The sequence below is a fragment of the Passer montanus genome, unplaced genomic scaffold, assembly GCF_014805655.1.
Source record: "Passer montanus isolate IOZ18808 unplaced genomic scaffold, ASM1480565v1 scaffold63, whole genome shotgun sequence".
Lineage (NCBI taxonomy): Eukaryota > Metazoa > Chordata > Aves > Passeriformes > Passeridae > Passer > Passer montanus.
This window is the reverse complement of record NW_024371371.1, coordinates 2365058-2380343: the sequence shown is the minus strand read 5'-3', so window position 1 is coordinate 2380343 and position 15286 is coordinate 2365058. Positions and strand designations below refer to the sequence as shown.

The window sequence follows — 15286 nt, the reverse complement described above, 5'->3', positions numbered from 1 at the left end:
TTGCAGCAGGAAAGTGTGATCCAGCCCTCTGAAGCACAGCCCTGGCTAACATTCCTGTAAATGATTCAAGATACACGAGTAATCTTACTGAGTTCATTTGCCTCTTTAATTTCTAAGTACCACCTTGAAAAGCAGAGTCAAGCAGTATATGTAGAAAGTCTGCTTTGTTCTGTTTTTAAGACATGGCAGGAGTTCAGGTCCTCCTTCCTGCAACATAGTGTGTTTGCTGCAATTTTTAGCGAAGATGAAGCACATTCACTCTAAAGGGAGAATTTCTCTTTTATGGCTTTCACAAATCATAGTGGTCAAGGTGGTGGGGTATCTGCAGAGACAGCTGGTGTTGCTGTTCCAGTTCTCTGAAGAGTGCATTGGGATTTCAGGGAGCTTGGAGGCAGCTGCCCTCAGGAATTCTGCCTGGTACCTTGCAAGCACTCTTATCCTTGTCACTCTGCCAAGCTGTCCGAGGGGAAGCTCATTAGTGCTGGGATGGGGAAGGCATGAACCTTGCAGGGTGTGAGAAGCTCAGAGGTGGCCCAGTTTCCCATATGCCAAGATCACAGTCCAGGAAAGCAGGGTTTGAAGCATGGTGATGGTAAATGGTGCCATCTGTTTCACCAGAAAATCAAATTGCCTGGATAAACTAGTCTGTTCTTTAGAGAACTACTCTGTTCTTTAGAAACTGCACCAAAGATGTTGCTCTGAACACTCAGGCCATTCAGTGATCCGGTTGGAGACTGAGGCTTGTAAATCTTCCAGCTCATGGAAGCTTATTTTTTTCAAGCTGTGTAACACACACTCATTTTTTTCTCGCTGTGTAACTGCTGCCCCACTCAGAGCTGGGACTGCACTTGAGGCAGTTCCTTGTCACGCTGCTTGTGGCATGCAGTGACAGCCAGGCATGCTGCCCAGAGGCTGCTGTACCTTTCTGGAGTGTGTGAAAGCAAATCTCATTCATGCCCAGGCATGCTGAACGCCTAGGATGCTTCAGCCAAAGCTGGTTGGAAAAGAGTAGATGCATTCCTCTGATGTTCTTAAAAATGCAAACAGCAGTCTTTTTCTGAAAATGCTGTGAAATGCTCTGTTTAGATTTGTCTGGGATAAAATGTTCCACAGGGATGTTTCTCCTGTCCCTTTCCCTTCCTCAGGATTCCTAGGAGTGATCCCCACCACACTTTTTGTTCATGCTGAAATGTGAGCCCTGATGGAAGTGTCAGGCAAGGAGGAAACAGGCAGGTGAACATAGAGCTTAGGGCTGAGTACAGCAAAAAGTAATCTCTTATAATCCCTGGAAAATGTTCTTTCAAAGCAAAAAGATGTAAAGAAATCCAACAGCTCTATCCCATGAGATGTAAACCCATCTTTGCCATTAGATGGGTGTGCAGGTTTACTCAGGATGTCAAGGTTGCTTACTGCATTAAGTTAACAGTGTAGGTATGAATGTTCATGGGTACATCCAGAGGAAAGTTGTGTTGTAACAGTTGTGGGAACCAAACTACAAGTTTTTAAGACTTCTGTTTGAAATCCCCTGCTAAATTGATATTTTTGGTCCCATTAACCACACAGAGACATGCACAGAAATCAAACAGCACACTGAAGTGATTTTTGTTTCTTTCATAAGTAGTGTTACAGCCTCAGAAGTGAGAGGGGAATTGAAAGTGGGGGCAGAAAAAAGATCTTTAAACGGTTTCAAAAAAAAATAAATCCTTGCTCTAAAATGTCTACTGCCAAATTTCATCACAGACTAATTCCTTGCAGCTGAGCTGCAAACCTCTATGAAAATAGGGGTTTACAGTGGAAACACTGACTAACTATAGCTGTACAGTGCCATGTATAATGACGCTCTAATTACGCCTTATGATTTACCAAGACCTGCTTTCTGTGTAGCTGTTGCTGGTTTGGGGAGCAAGATCTTTTTTTTCTTGACTGTGGTTTGCTTCTTTTTGTTCATATTGTGTTGGCACATAGTTTTTGAAAAGCTTTTCTCTGAAGGGAGCTGGGCAGACAGCTATGATTAAGTATGAAATGATTGGTTGAGCTGTTTGTCAAAGTTATAAATAGGATACCACACAAACCCAACACTAATCTCACTGAAAGACAGATACTGGCAACATTTCTTAGTCATCTGTTCCTGACGCTCAGGGGAGAACAGCTACACTTCCATTAAGTTTTCAAACAGAAGTTGCCTAAAATACATTTCTCTGGTAAAATTTTGGGCATATGCACTGTAAGCCACGCTGAGATCTAGCAGGGTGTTGGATGTTTAAATGTTCGCCCCAGTTTAAACCTGGTCCTCTGGATCCAGCCCTCTGTGTAGGGGTGAAGGGTGATGGTTTGATGTTTGTGGAAGCAAAGAAGCAGTTCTGGCAGGACCAGACTGATGTTCTGATCCCCTCATACTCCTGGATTAATTTTAAGGGCAGAAGAGGGAGGTCCCTAGGGATGTCCTCTGCATCTTCAGGTTTACAGGCATCTTTCTTAATCTGCTTTTGGAAGATCAGATGGAGGCATAAAAAGAAGAGCAATGGCACAGGTTTCACTTATGTGCGTCTGCAACCAGAAGGGAAAGGCAACATATTGGATTCCTTCTGCTGCAGATCTCTCACACAGCAGCTTCTGCAGACTCCAGCCTGGATGCTGCTCCTTGTCCACCCCACTTCTGCATCAGCTGCACCCGTTCTGTCAAACTGGAAGTCTGCAATTCCGTGTTCCCACAGGATAACCCCATATTTGCCATTTGCTTTCATGGTGCCCCAAATTGTAGGGAAGGGCTCCACAGTTCGGCACTTTTACTGCTGGCCAAAACATTCATGAGACAATTAAAGCAAAGCAATAGCTGAAGGAGAGCCAAGCATTTCTGGGGCTGAAAAAAGCTTCAAGTTGCAAAGTGAAAAAGCCCACAGCAATCAGAACTTGCCCCTCCAATCCTGCACCTTCCCACATCCCTGCCAACACATACAGCAAGGAGTTTTAGAGGAAGTATAAGCACTTCTAATTTATGGCATAAGTCAACAACTCTTCATAGGTGAAGTCTTTTAATTTTTCACAGAAATCTAAAAAAGGATTATCTTGAATTTGTGGGGTTTAGACAATTCAGACATGCATAGTTTTATTTTTAGCTTTGGTAAGTGTACACAAGTCTATGGAATTTCAGATTAATGAGCCTCATTTAACCTAATCTCTTAAATTTTGAGGCATGGACATTTTGGCTTTGCAAACTCTCAGAATCAGATTCAGGTCCAAAAACTTTGTTTAATAACTATTTAAAAATAAGGGGTTTTGCAAATTCAGGAGTCTCTTTCATTCTTACCAGCAGACAGAGTGATTCAGGGGGTTTTTATCTTCCTGATTTTCCCCTGGGAGATCTTTTTTGCTAGAGTAAGACCCTCCTTGTGTGCATAGAGCAGCTCACCTGGGTGAGCTGGCAGCCAGGAGTGGGGCTCATCAGGGTGGGCTGTTCCCTGTGCAGCCTTCCCAGCCTTCTGCTCTGGTGTGGTACATCCTGCTCATCCCAGCGTGCTGAAAGGGTGGCAGAGGGGTAAGGAATAGGGAGTGCCCTCCAGAAGCCCAGGGCTGAGTATGCAGCTGAAAACCAGAAAGATGATTTTCATGGTTTTCACACCAGCATCAACTGCTTGAGTTTTGCTGGGGTTGAAAGGCAATGCTCTCTAATTGCTGACTTCTCCATGACAGGTTAATACAGATTTGTTCTTTGCACTGAATTGATTGGGACCAGCCATGAGCACTCCCCATTCTTGAGCAATGGTTTTACAAGCTTGCTGAAGCTCTTTAGTCTCTATCTCAAACCAGCCCCAAGTGCAGTATCACTATTTTCCTTGCAGAGCTTTATCAGGTGAGCTGGCAAAGCCTTTTGGTTTTGTCCCTTCCTCAAGTTCCTGAGATGGATTATATAAATTATTGCCCCGAAGTTTGGGGTTTTTTAATGGAGAATAAACCAAAGGCCTTCAGCTCTTCAACTTCTTACTATGAACTACATCTTTACTACCCAGATTTCTTTTGCAGTCTGATCCTACTGGCAGTGAGTTTCCAGGCATGAGGAAGAGCTTACAGTTTCTCCAATAGATATTTTTCTGAGAAGAAGCTAGTAAAAAAATTCTGCTTAATGAATTGCTTTGCCTCTTATGTAATAACATATTTATGTTGTTATGAAGCCTGCAGTGAAGCTGCATCTGATAAGAGTGATAGGTTTCCAGTTTGATCTTATTTTAGATTACAGAAAACTGAGGATAAAAAGACTCTTTGTTCCAAGAAGAAAAAACAGAACCAAACATCTGGTGAGAAGCTGATGTGCTCAGGACAACTCTGAAAGAGGTTGATAGTGATGGATTGCGACACACAACTTCAATAGGTCCCCACAAGTGTTATGTGAAAAGACAAGATAATTCTTCCCTTGTCTAAGATTCATTTTTAAAGTTTTCTGTTTTTCGGGGAAGGGGAGACGAAAGAGTGTAACAGTGCACTCCCTGTGTGTTTCTCCATGATTTTTGCAACTGGTCTAGTTTGGACTGAAGGCTTCTTTCAGGATTGATTTACTTGGAGAGTGTTAATTGTAGACCATGTCCTAACTCCCAGTGGAAGCCTTTCATAATGGATCATCTCCTGTAGCAGTCCTGCTCAGAAGCACCCCCACTGTGTGTCCAGTGCCCAGAAGAGGATCTGGGGAGTGTTGGATTCAGTGTGTTCAGAGTTGGATTCAGTTCTGCTAGCTGGAGGTCTTTCACTGCTTGTGGTACATGTGGATTTGGTCCTTGTTCTTTCATTCCTCTCTCAACCGCTGAAAAAGATATTTTCTACTGCAAATTATAAAGCATTTCCTACTCTGTCCTTAAATACAGGCTTGGATTGTTTCACCCTGTGCTGATTCCTGCTGTGTGTGCACAGCTCAGAGGCAGAGTCAGGCCCGTGTAGCTAAAGGCAGGTCCTGAGAGAAACTGGGGCAGCAGAGTGATGGGAAGGGGTATTCTGTTTCATTCAGAAAGACACTCCCAAAACCCAAAGGAGCAATGCGTGGGTGAAGTGCTTTCATGCAGAGCTTTTCACTAAGAATCAAGTCTGTTGTCAGCACTTGTGACATTTTCTCTGTTCCCTTCCTCTGGGCAGTTTGCCACTGTAACATACACAGATGACATTAGGATTTGCAGACTGTCGTTTCTGAAGGCACTCTTATCTAATCTGTACTTAGTATTTTTCCAGGACACGGAGGTGGCTCTTTCTCCTCTGTTAATTAACTTTTTTTTGCCCATGTTTGCCTGTCTTATAAATTCCTCTGACATCAGGGTCTAGGATTAAACAAATTGATACCACATTTCCAGTGTGTGTGAGCTTGACACTGAGCTGACAGCCTCGGAGCCTGAAGTATTTTGACACACGAACAGAGCAAATAGAGAGGGAAGTGCTGTTCAGCCTCCTCCACATGCTCCTGCCAGGCTCCCAGTTTGAGCAGCCTGTGTCAGTACTAATGGGGCAGTCCCAAAGTCCTCCCACCCGTCAGTGGGTTTCTGCTCGAGGTGCCAGTTGTGGCATTTCTCAGAAGTACCTGTATTTATTCACTCTGTCAGGTTTTCACTGTAATGCAATTACAGAACAGCAGTAACCTGGTAGGGAGCCAACTCCATGCAGTAGCCAGATTAAGTTGTCTTGTTTGGTTAACAGTATTTTGATAGTTTGTTAAATCCTAGTAGGAGTAGAAAGATAAGAGTGGAAAGAACAAATCTTACGGATTATCTGCTCTTGCTTGTTCACTCCTGTTGGTATAATCCTGGTCTGAATGATGAGCTGTGGGAACAAGCGTTTAATGTTTTGCTATTGTCCCATCTTAAACATGTGCATTGCTTTATCAGAATAAGCATATTCTCTAGTTTTTTTTTTTCCAGTTTGCTGTTTTTATCACTGATGTGGAACATGGTGCTTGTTTTCTTTATCTGGAACGAAAACATTAGTTCATCTCAGATAGCACAAGCTGTTTGATCAGCCTTCAGATGGCAAGGCATTATAAAAGCTGCTGACATGGGACAAATCCAGACCTGTGGTGTGCAGCTTGAAAAGACTTCATGCCCTTGTTTTCAGTCCCCCGAGATAACCAGCTACTCACCCAGCAGCAGCAAAGAGATAGGGCTGATTGTGCCAGAGATAAACCCCTCTCTCCTGACTGAGGCCAGGAGGCAGCAGGGTGTGCGCGGGGTCACCGGTGTGGATGCAGTGGTGAGAGAGCCCCTGCATCCTCTGTAGTCCTGCCCATGTGTCAGCTGTCACACTGCTCTGTGGTGGCCTTGGGCCAGCTGAGATTAGCCTGGGTCTTGCCTCAGCAGGAGCTGAGGTCCATGGGTGGTTCCTGTGGGGTGCTGGTGAAGCAGACAGCTTCCCTGTGGCCCCACCTTGCTGCGTTAGCTCCAGGCCAGCTCAGCCGAGATGTCCCTGAGTCCATGGCAGGGCTGGTTTACAGCTGCACCCTGCCACCTCTGCTTCTCATCCTGACAGTGCATCTTCCTAGCAAGTGCAGGAAAATAAGGACTTCATTTCAGCACAGCTCTTCCTCATGACCATATTCTGCCCCCTCTTTCTGGGTCAGCCCACAGCCCTGCCCCACTTTGCTGTCCTCATCCTGCAGTATCACTGGGACCAGGGAGAACATGGTTCAATGCATTTTGATCACAGTGTTTGCTGTATGATACTTGATATTCAGGCCTGCTGTGACTCCCCTGACATTATGTGCAAACTGAAGCCAAAATGATGATACTCTTAATACATAATCAGAAAATAGAAGATATCGTATTTTGCCAACAGCTGACTGCAAATCAAAGAAACAGGCTGCACAGCTAACATCTGCCTTTGCAATATGGGAAAAGATCTGATTTTCACTCTGCTTAATAGAGCAGTCTGATCTCTGGTTCAGTTTGATGGCAGCAGCTACAGCAGGAGACGAGCTGTACAGCTGGACACCTTACAGGTGTTCTGGGGTGTGGGTGTTTGGCAGAGCTTGCCAGCAGATGGTTCTCAGTGAAAAGGGCATGAAGAGCTCTTCCTAGGCTGGTCAGCCAGGACTGTCTCCTAGTCCAAATGGTTTTGGGGTACCCTGTTTCCCCTTAGGAGTTATGTGTGGCAAGATTGGGATTCAAGGTAGCATAATGGTACTAGTGCTGGGTATGCTGTCAGCTACTTACTAGCACGTGCCACGTTGTGTTCTCTGTTAAGATGTGTATTTGAAAGATGAATGGGGACAGGAACACCTGAAGCAGGAAAAGCTGGGAGGCATAAGGAAAGGAATTTACTTTCATTGCACTATCTCTTTGCAAGGTATTTTTAACATCTGTACCACCTTCAGGCTCATTTTGCATCAGCTGTAGACACTCTGACATGGTTTAAAAAATAAGAAAGAGAACCCGTATTCTAAACTACACTGTTTTGTCCTCAGCTCCTGACTGTGATGCTCATTAACCTGGATGTGATTTAGGTGTGCAGAGGGAGAGGCCAGCAGAGCAGTAGTGCCTACCAGGGACAGTAGGAGAGGACTGGAGCTCCTCAGCTGCCAGGTGCTCTCAGGCTCTCCGGCTGTACCTGGCCAGGGGCTGTGTCCTGGCATCCCTGCCATGCCTGGCATGCCTTGCACTTCAGCAGGTCTGATTGCCTGAGACATGTCCACCCAGAAACCCCCCAAGAGGGAGCTTGGGTGGAGTTGTTCCTGGCATGGGGGGCTGGACTGAGGCTAGGAGCATGAAATGAGCTGTTGGAACAGTTTGGAGAGCGAGTGGGAGGAGGGTTACAAATATGAGGGAAGAATTATGATGGATTTATCACAGCCTGAAATAAATTAACCTCTGGGAGGAATTATTTTGTAATAATTTGCATTTAGATACTCTGACACAGCCACATAACCCCAAACCTTCTGCAAACATTGTAATTAATTCAATCTCCAACATCCTGTGAGAGGGATAGAAATAGCACCATTTACATGGTTAAAGGAGCCAAGGACTCTTCTCTCAGTATTGCATTTTGCCCCCCCTGGGACTGCCCTTCTGTCTTGTTTCCAGAGCCTCCTGGTGGGGTGAAAGGCAGGAGCAGTGAACAGCTGGAGAGCTTCCCTGGGCACAGCTAGCTGAGCTCCTGTGTGTTACAGCACACAGCCCGTGGCAGGCAGCCCAGGGAGCCGTGTGGGTAGGGCAGAGAGGCTGCAGCACATGGCAGAAGAAGCAGGGAGCTGAGCCCTGTCAAAGCTGAGCCCTGTCTCAGCTCCTGCTAGTGGTGGCTGTGGGCAGGGCTATTCCCCTGCAGGGACCCTGCCTAACTCCATCCCTGAGTGGGAAGTGGTCAAGTGATTTAATATTCAGCACTCTGAAGTGCAGTAATGAATTTGATAGCCAAAATGATCTGCTAACCCAGCCAGCTTGAGAGGGTGTTTCAAGGACAATCCAAGCCTGTAGCTATGCAGTGGGATATTCTCTTGTCATCAGCCTCCTGCCTATTCTTTTCCATTCCAGGACAGTTAATCACAAATGAGATACTTGCTTGATGCTGTTTTCCTGCTCTACCCTGTTTCCATTTCCAAGGGACCATGCAGTCGGTGGGTTACATCCCACCCCAGCTTCAGCAGCTTTTACAGGACAGGTGGCTCTTCCAGAGAGACCCAGACTGAACCACTGTGACTCTGGAAGGTTTGGGCAAGCTGATTGTTTTCAGAGCATCTCAAGGTGCATCTTTTCTTACTTACAGATGTGTTGTAAATCCAGGGTTCTCTGGGCGTCACCCAGAGCTGGCCTTGGTCACTGGAAGCACATCTGTCATCCTCAAGGAGATTTGAGTAGCTCTCCCTTTGCTGCCAGTTTGCTTTTGCCTTGCCTGTCTGCTTTTTGCAAAGCTCTTGCAGGGGTGGGAGCACGTGCTGTCCAGCAAGTGGTGAGCAACAGGTCAGCTGTACACAGGGAGAACTTGAGTGGCACAGCAGCGGGCAGAGGACACACCCTGTGTCCTGTATCGTGGAGATTTACTCCTCTAAAACACCTCTGGCTCTCTGTAGGTACCTGCAGATGTCTCCTGCCAAGTGAACCCAGAGATATTTATAGTGCAAGCTTCAGCAATAGGACAAAGGCAGGTTGGCAAACAAAGGGACTTTGAAATATAAGGAGAACCAAAATATGCTCTGGAGCACATTTATTTTGGAATCAATAGAAAAAGGTAAAATAATAATAGTGAATGTTTCCAGGGTGGGTCAGGTTAAAAAGCAAAGAAAGCAAAGCATGTTCACAGTGCTGTAAGACTGTTCTGTGTGTGCTGAGTTTGAGTTACAGAGATAAATGATGAAAACTTTGCTTCCCACTGAGATAGAGTGTGGTGGTGCTGAGCACCACACAAACACCTGCTGAGTACCTTACAAACACCTGCAGAAAGCTAAGATAAATGCTACTCCAAAAGGGATTGAAACTGCTCGGAGTTCAAGAATGAAAACAGTTCTATTTTCAATTCACAACGTCGTGTAAAATCAACCTATTTCAGCTCTGGGTGTGATTTCCCCCTGCTTTCTGCCTGTTTTTCCCCTGTCGCCCTGGCTGTGTGGAGGCTGAGGTGTCCCAGCGGGGTTGGAGCCATCCTGCTCAGACACGCTGTGCCTCGCCCGGGCTGGGAGCGCACAGAGCGTCTGTCTGGACGTGTCCCATTTTAACAGCACAGCTCTGCTGCTCCTCAGTGTCCCTCAGGGAGCTCAGGCACAGGGCTCTTCCTCCCCTCCTCTCCTCCTGGGGGCAATCCCACACCGTCCCCCTTGGTTTCTGCAGCCTGTGCAGGGAGCCTGCTGCAAGGGCAGCTTTGGTGAGCACATTGCTGTCTCCTTGCAGGGACATCCATGTTTGCTCTCCCAGTTTCAGGCATGGATCCTGCCTGAATGCTGCTGGCAGATCCCCAGGGTTCCCCCTGACGTGACTCGGTTTCCCGAAGCTGGGCATTTGTAAAGGGCTGTGGGAGGCTTTGCCTGAGCCTGCCAGCCCCGATGGGTAATGGCGCCCAGAGGAAATGGCGGGAGTGCTCACATTGTTGAGTGCGAGGCCTCTGAGCATGGCCAGGACCTCACCACCAAAATTCACCATCAGCTGGTGAACTGGTGAATTCACCATCAGCTGAGGAAGTAAAGACCCTTCTGAAAACCGCTGGGATCCCCTGGGGCCCTTTTTTTTGTTGATTGGCTTCTCAGAGAGGCCAGGCCCTGTTAAGGCCTCTCTGTCCTGAGGGCATCGAGGCACTCATGGACAGATGCATCCCACAGTAAAACTGCTGTGCACAAAACTTCCGTCCTTGCCAGAAATCCTGTGGCAGCAGAAACAGGATGGAAAAAGCCAGACAAGAAAAAGGGTTTTTTAATTTGCCGTGACAGGAATCAAAGCCATGTCTTGTCAAAAAATTCCAGCTCCCTTTTCCTGCCTGTCTGTCACATGTCAGCAGCCCTGATGCTGTACAGATAAATACAGGTTACAGAAGGGAGCCCAGGGAACAACTCAGAACAATCCAGTTCGTGAGGGAAGGAGAGGCTCAGGCAAGCCCTGGAACTGAGCTTGCCTTTGGTGTGGCAGGCATGGAGCCACATGATACTTATATTTGAGGTTTTACATTGAAGCAGGGTGCTGCTTTTCCTGCTGCTTTGGGCACTGGTGGGGACAGAGAGTGGGTCCCAAGGGAGGCGGGCAGCCCCCAGGACACACCACTCTGACACTCCTCTCAGCTGGGAACACAACACAAGGCTGGAGATGGGAGTTTCTCTCCTAGAGAAGCTGGTGAGCAGCAATTCCTGTCAGGTGGACAGGAGGACTGGCAGTATGTAGCAGGCACAAGGCCTGCAAGGCCTTGGCGATCAGAAGCCTGAACTAGGAAATACCAAAGTCAGCATGACTAAGGTTTTAGAAGCCCCTCTCTTCCGCCTTTTGGACACTGTTATCTCCCTGTATATCCATAGATCACTTTTCCCCTGACCCTTACTATTGGACAGTTTTCAATACCCCTGTAAGGTATAAAAACCCCTAACTCTGCCCAGTTCGGGAGAGGAGAGCTGTCACTGGACCCTTCGCGGAGACCCCAATAAAAGAACCCTGCGGAACCCATACAGCGCTGCTCCTTCTCTCTCTGCGTCTGCTGCGGCGATACCTGGGGCAACAGCACCAGGCAAGCTAAAAGAGCTGAAATCACTAAAGAGCTGAGCTGCAAATCACTATAGCTTGCCTGGGTTGCCTGAGCCCTCCGCTGAGCTATCCTGGCCGAAGGGAGCCCAGGGAACAACTCAGAACAATCCAGTTCGTGAGGGAAGGAGAGGCTCAGGCAAGCCCTGGAACTGAGCTTGCCTTTGGTGTGGCAGGCATGGAGCCACATGATACTTATATTTGAGGTTTTACATTGAAGCAGGGTGCTGCTTTTCCTGCTGCTTTGGGCACTGGTGGGGACAGAGAGTGGGTCCCAAGGGAGGCGGGCAGCCCCCAGGACACACCACTCTGACACTCCTCTCAGCTGGGAACACAACACAAGGCTGGAGATGGGAGTTTCTCTCCTAGAGAAGCTGGTGAGCAGCAATTCCTGTCAGGTGGACAGGAGGACTGGCAGTACAGATGCCCATGGTAACCTGTTTGCCAAGGGCAGGCTCCCCCCACACCCTGCAGAGGTTGCTCAAGGGTCATCTGTGAGCAGGAATCCAAGGGCCAGCAAAATATAAACTCATCCTGAATGGCTTCTGCCTAGAATACATCAACTACAGAACACTCCAGTTGCTCTTAGGCTGCTAGTGAGATAACTTTCACAAGGGTAGGACACATGCCCAGTTTCAGAGACCCTTTACCACCTGTATGCCAAGAGCTTTATACTGGAAATAGCTAAGGACTGTAATGGGAAACTCTGGAGGCTGTGCAGGTTCAGGATTTGAAGCTATTTAGACACACAAGATAAAACAAAATTTTAAAGATGTTTAGGCTCAGCTGTGACATTAAGACAGCAGTCCTATAAAAGTGCCAGCAAAATCACTGGCAATCCAAATCAAATCATCTTAAACATGGTAACTGCTTGGTAATTGGTTTATCTCAGAACATGCTTGGAACAGGAGGGGTATTTTATTTAATTTTGTTTAATAAATGTTTGATTTCATTCAAATGAATTCTTATTGCTTGGGTAAAGAGAAACATAGGGTGTGTTTGCAGGTGGATGTGTCTTTGTAAGGACTCATAAGAACTTGAGCAATTATTTTTAAAATGTGGCTGACTTTGCCTGTGCAAACACTTGCTTCTCCACAGTAAAGAAATTGCAGAGGGCAGGAGAAGCTCCATACTGGAGAATTTTTTCATTTGCCTGCTGAGTCCTCTTACCTTTTCTGTTCTTCCTTATAGCAAAGGGTGATTTTCAATCAGTGATTGTCAGAGCAACCTTTTTTGGGGTGGTTTTGTCTCTTTCTGGGAGATAATTTTTTCACTGAAAGTTTCAATACATGTGGAGGGGAATTAGCCACCCAAATTCCAGTGACATTCATCACATCTCTGTTTCTTGAAAACTTCTCACTAGCCTCGCCTCTCTGGTTAAGGAAATGCCTTCTCAGGCTATATTTGGTAGAGCAGGGAGCACTTTGGAGCTGTTTCTTTCTTTCCTTACAAAGCAGTTTCAAATGGCTGTGCTAATGTACATATTAAGTCTAATGAGTACAGCTGTCATTTAATCAGACTTCCATGTCTTCTGGGATTCTAGGGCAGACTTTGAGCAGGTGACTTTCCCTTCTCCTTGCTCCATATATGAATTTTTTTTTCTTGCTTTTCTTCTCTCACAGTCAACAGTGAGAAAATTTGCGCCTGCATTGATACCAAGCACTGTATTAAAGCGGGAGAACTCAAATTAGGTGGTAAATCAGAAAGACGTGATGCAGATCCAGGTTACCAGGGAGCTGGGATATTTTTAAGCTGAGATTGACCAGCAGTAAATTCTCCCTTTTGCAGACCTGGCCATTAAACTGCATTTTGTCTCATTTTAGGGGAGCACCTGCGAATCTGCCCACAAGGCTACACCTGCTGCACCAGCGAGATGGAGGAGAACTTTGCAAACAAAAGCCGAAGTGAATTTGAAGCCATGATGAAAGAGGCTGGTCGCTCTGTGCAGGCCACCCTAACAGCACAGCACAGAAGCTTTGACAGTAAGTAAAAGCTGCCTGCTTCCCTCTGCTCAGGATCCAGTCACTGCTCAGTTTTCCAGGCACTGTTGGAGCCAGGAGTTGGTGTTTGACACGCTTTTCTCTGCATCTCACTCAACAGTTTGCGTGAAGCATTGAGCTGCTGGAATTGTAGGAATTGTACTGCTGGCAGTGTTTCTGTAAGACCAAGGCATTTTGAGATCTCCATTTCGGAGCAGCCACTGGAGGAGGCTGGCAGACACTGGTGTGCCTTGGCACTGACACAGGAGCTGTAATCAGCTCCTACCACAGTGGAGTTGCATTTGAGGCAGTGATGTAAAAGCTGGCACTGTGCCCTGAACTGTAAGTTGAACAATATTGCAAAGGTGACTGGGTAGCCCTCAGTAGGTGGGGAGAGTTTAAGGAGACATGGATTTTTCTTGCCCTTTCCATGTAGATTGCAAGTGAAAAGGAGGTTAGTTCATACTGGATGCTTACAACTGTCAGTTTCACACAAACATCTGGAAACGTTACTTAGAGACTGTGGTGGATAAGATGTTGTGGACAAACATTCTCTCCAAAGTCCAGTATCCCTCCTAACCTAAGCAAAGGCTAAGGATGGCTCTCCTACTTTTATTGTTCCCTGAAAAATCCATTTTGGAGTGCACAGTAAGCCTGGAGGTCTGAAGGCCACTGTAAATAAATGGTTTACTGACAAAACTGAGATGACCTGTGATTCAGAAACTGTATCCATTATCAGATTTTGAAGAAGGTCAGACACTTAGAATCATGGCCCTCCTAACTTTATCAACAGTCATCATCATGGAGTTACCGTGAAAAGGAGTCAGGGAAAGAAGCTGTAATAGCCAGAAAGGTGGAACTGGAAATTCAAGTAGTAAATAATAGAGCTAAAGAAATAAGCCTGACCTTCAGGCTTATAACCAAGATGAAGTGCTTTTACACTAAATAGGAAGAAAAGGCAGTGCATCTCTGCAAAAGGCATTGTGTGTGTGGCCAAGGTTGGCCACAGCAAAGGCATTCCTTTATAAGCTCAAAATTAATTGATTTTCACCTGCTTTAAAAGGTGACAATCAGGATTTTTAAAAGAGCCTGACAATGGTGGTTGCTCTGACTGATGTCTGAATGGGACCTGGCGTAGCTGCTGCTGAGCACAATTACCAACCTCTGAAATCCAGCCCTTCACAGGGGTTAGTGCCTCTCTCTCCACTCCCTGTCAGAGCACTGGCTCCTGCATCTGCTCTTTATTTTCACCACAGCCACTACAAAGAGCAGAGTTCTGCATCTGTCATGTAAGAGAGTATACAATTTAATGGAAGTTTTGAGGATTATACTAATAAGCAGAAATTTCCTAGTAAAAAACTGGTTTAGTCTAAGTGTGATATTTTGGTGGATTAATAATAATAGTAACAGCAGTAAGAGTAACAGTAAACAAAACAAAGTATATAAAAGGGGGATGCTTGTGTTGTCAGTTAGAGACATTTGGTTTTATTCCCCAGAATTTTACAAAGATTGCACTTTATTTCTGTGGTGCATACGCAAGTTTCTTTTAAGTATCAAACTAAGTAAATGTTCAATAAGCCAAGTATTACTTTTACAGACCATAATGCACAGATCATTGGTGTTCTGTAGTGGAAACAACCTCACTTGAGCCCACAGGCCAGGAAGATGTCTCCTGCTCCCATTATACCCTTTTCATGTGCTTAACTACCCTTGTAATCAATACAGAGTTCATAATTAATGCAAGACATGATTAAAAAAAATCATCATGTTGTGTCTCAGTTTCAAGCATGACTTTACCTTTAAATAGTACTATTAATTTTTCTTTAGCTACTGCATAAATGCTTTGAAATTGAGGGACTTCTGGTGGTGGGGCAATGGGATCACCTCAGCTCCTGAAACAATGCCACAGAAACTGCCCTAGCTTCTAGGAGATGTTATTAATCTCACAGTTAACAAGACTTTTTGCAGGTAGTGCTGCTTAGAGCTGTTCAATAACGGAGCTTTCTTATGTCAAATGGATGAGCTCTAGTCTTGCTGGCACCGGATGCCTGATTTTGTTGGATTTCCTCAGCAGCAGCTTGGAGTGCAGCTTCTGGGGTCTCAGAGCTATCGATGCACAGCTTGTCCTCACATTAA

The 15286-nt window shown here is 46.0% G+C and overlaps 1 protein-coding gene across 1 annotated transcript in view; it reads left to right on the top strand.

Moving 5' to 3' along the window:
• GPC1 (glypican 1) overlaps positions 1 to 15286 on the top strand; it is a 201896-nt gene that overhangs the window by 90178 nt on the left and 96432 nt on the right. Inside the window, exon 2 of the mRNA XM_039727964.1 lies at positions 12995 to 13153. Within this exon, the coding sequence (XP_039583898.1) occupies positions 12995 to 13153 (159 nt within the window). The remainder of the gene's footprint in view (positions 1 to 12994; positions 13154 to 15286) is intronic.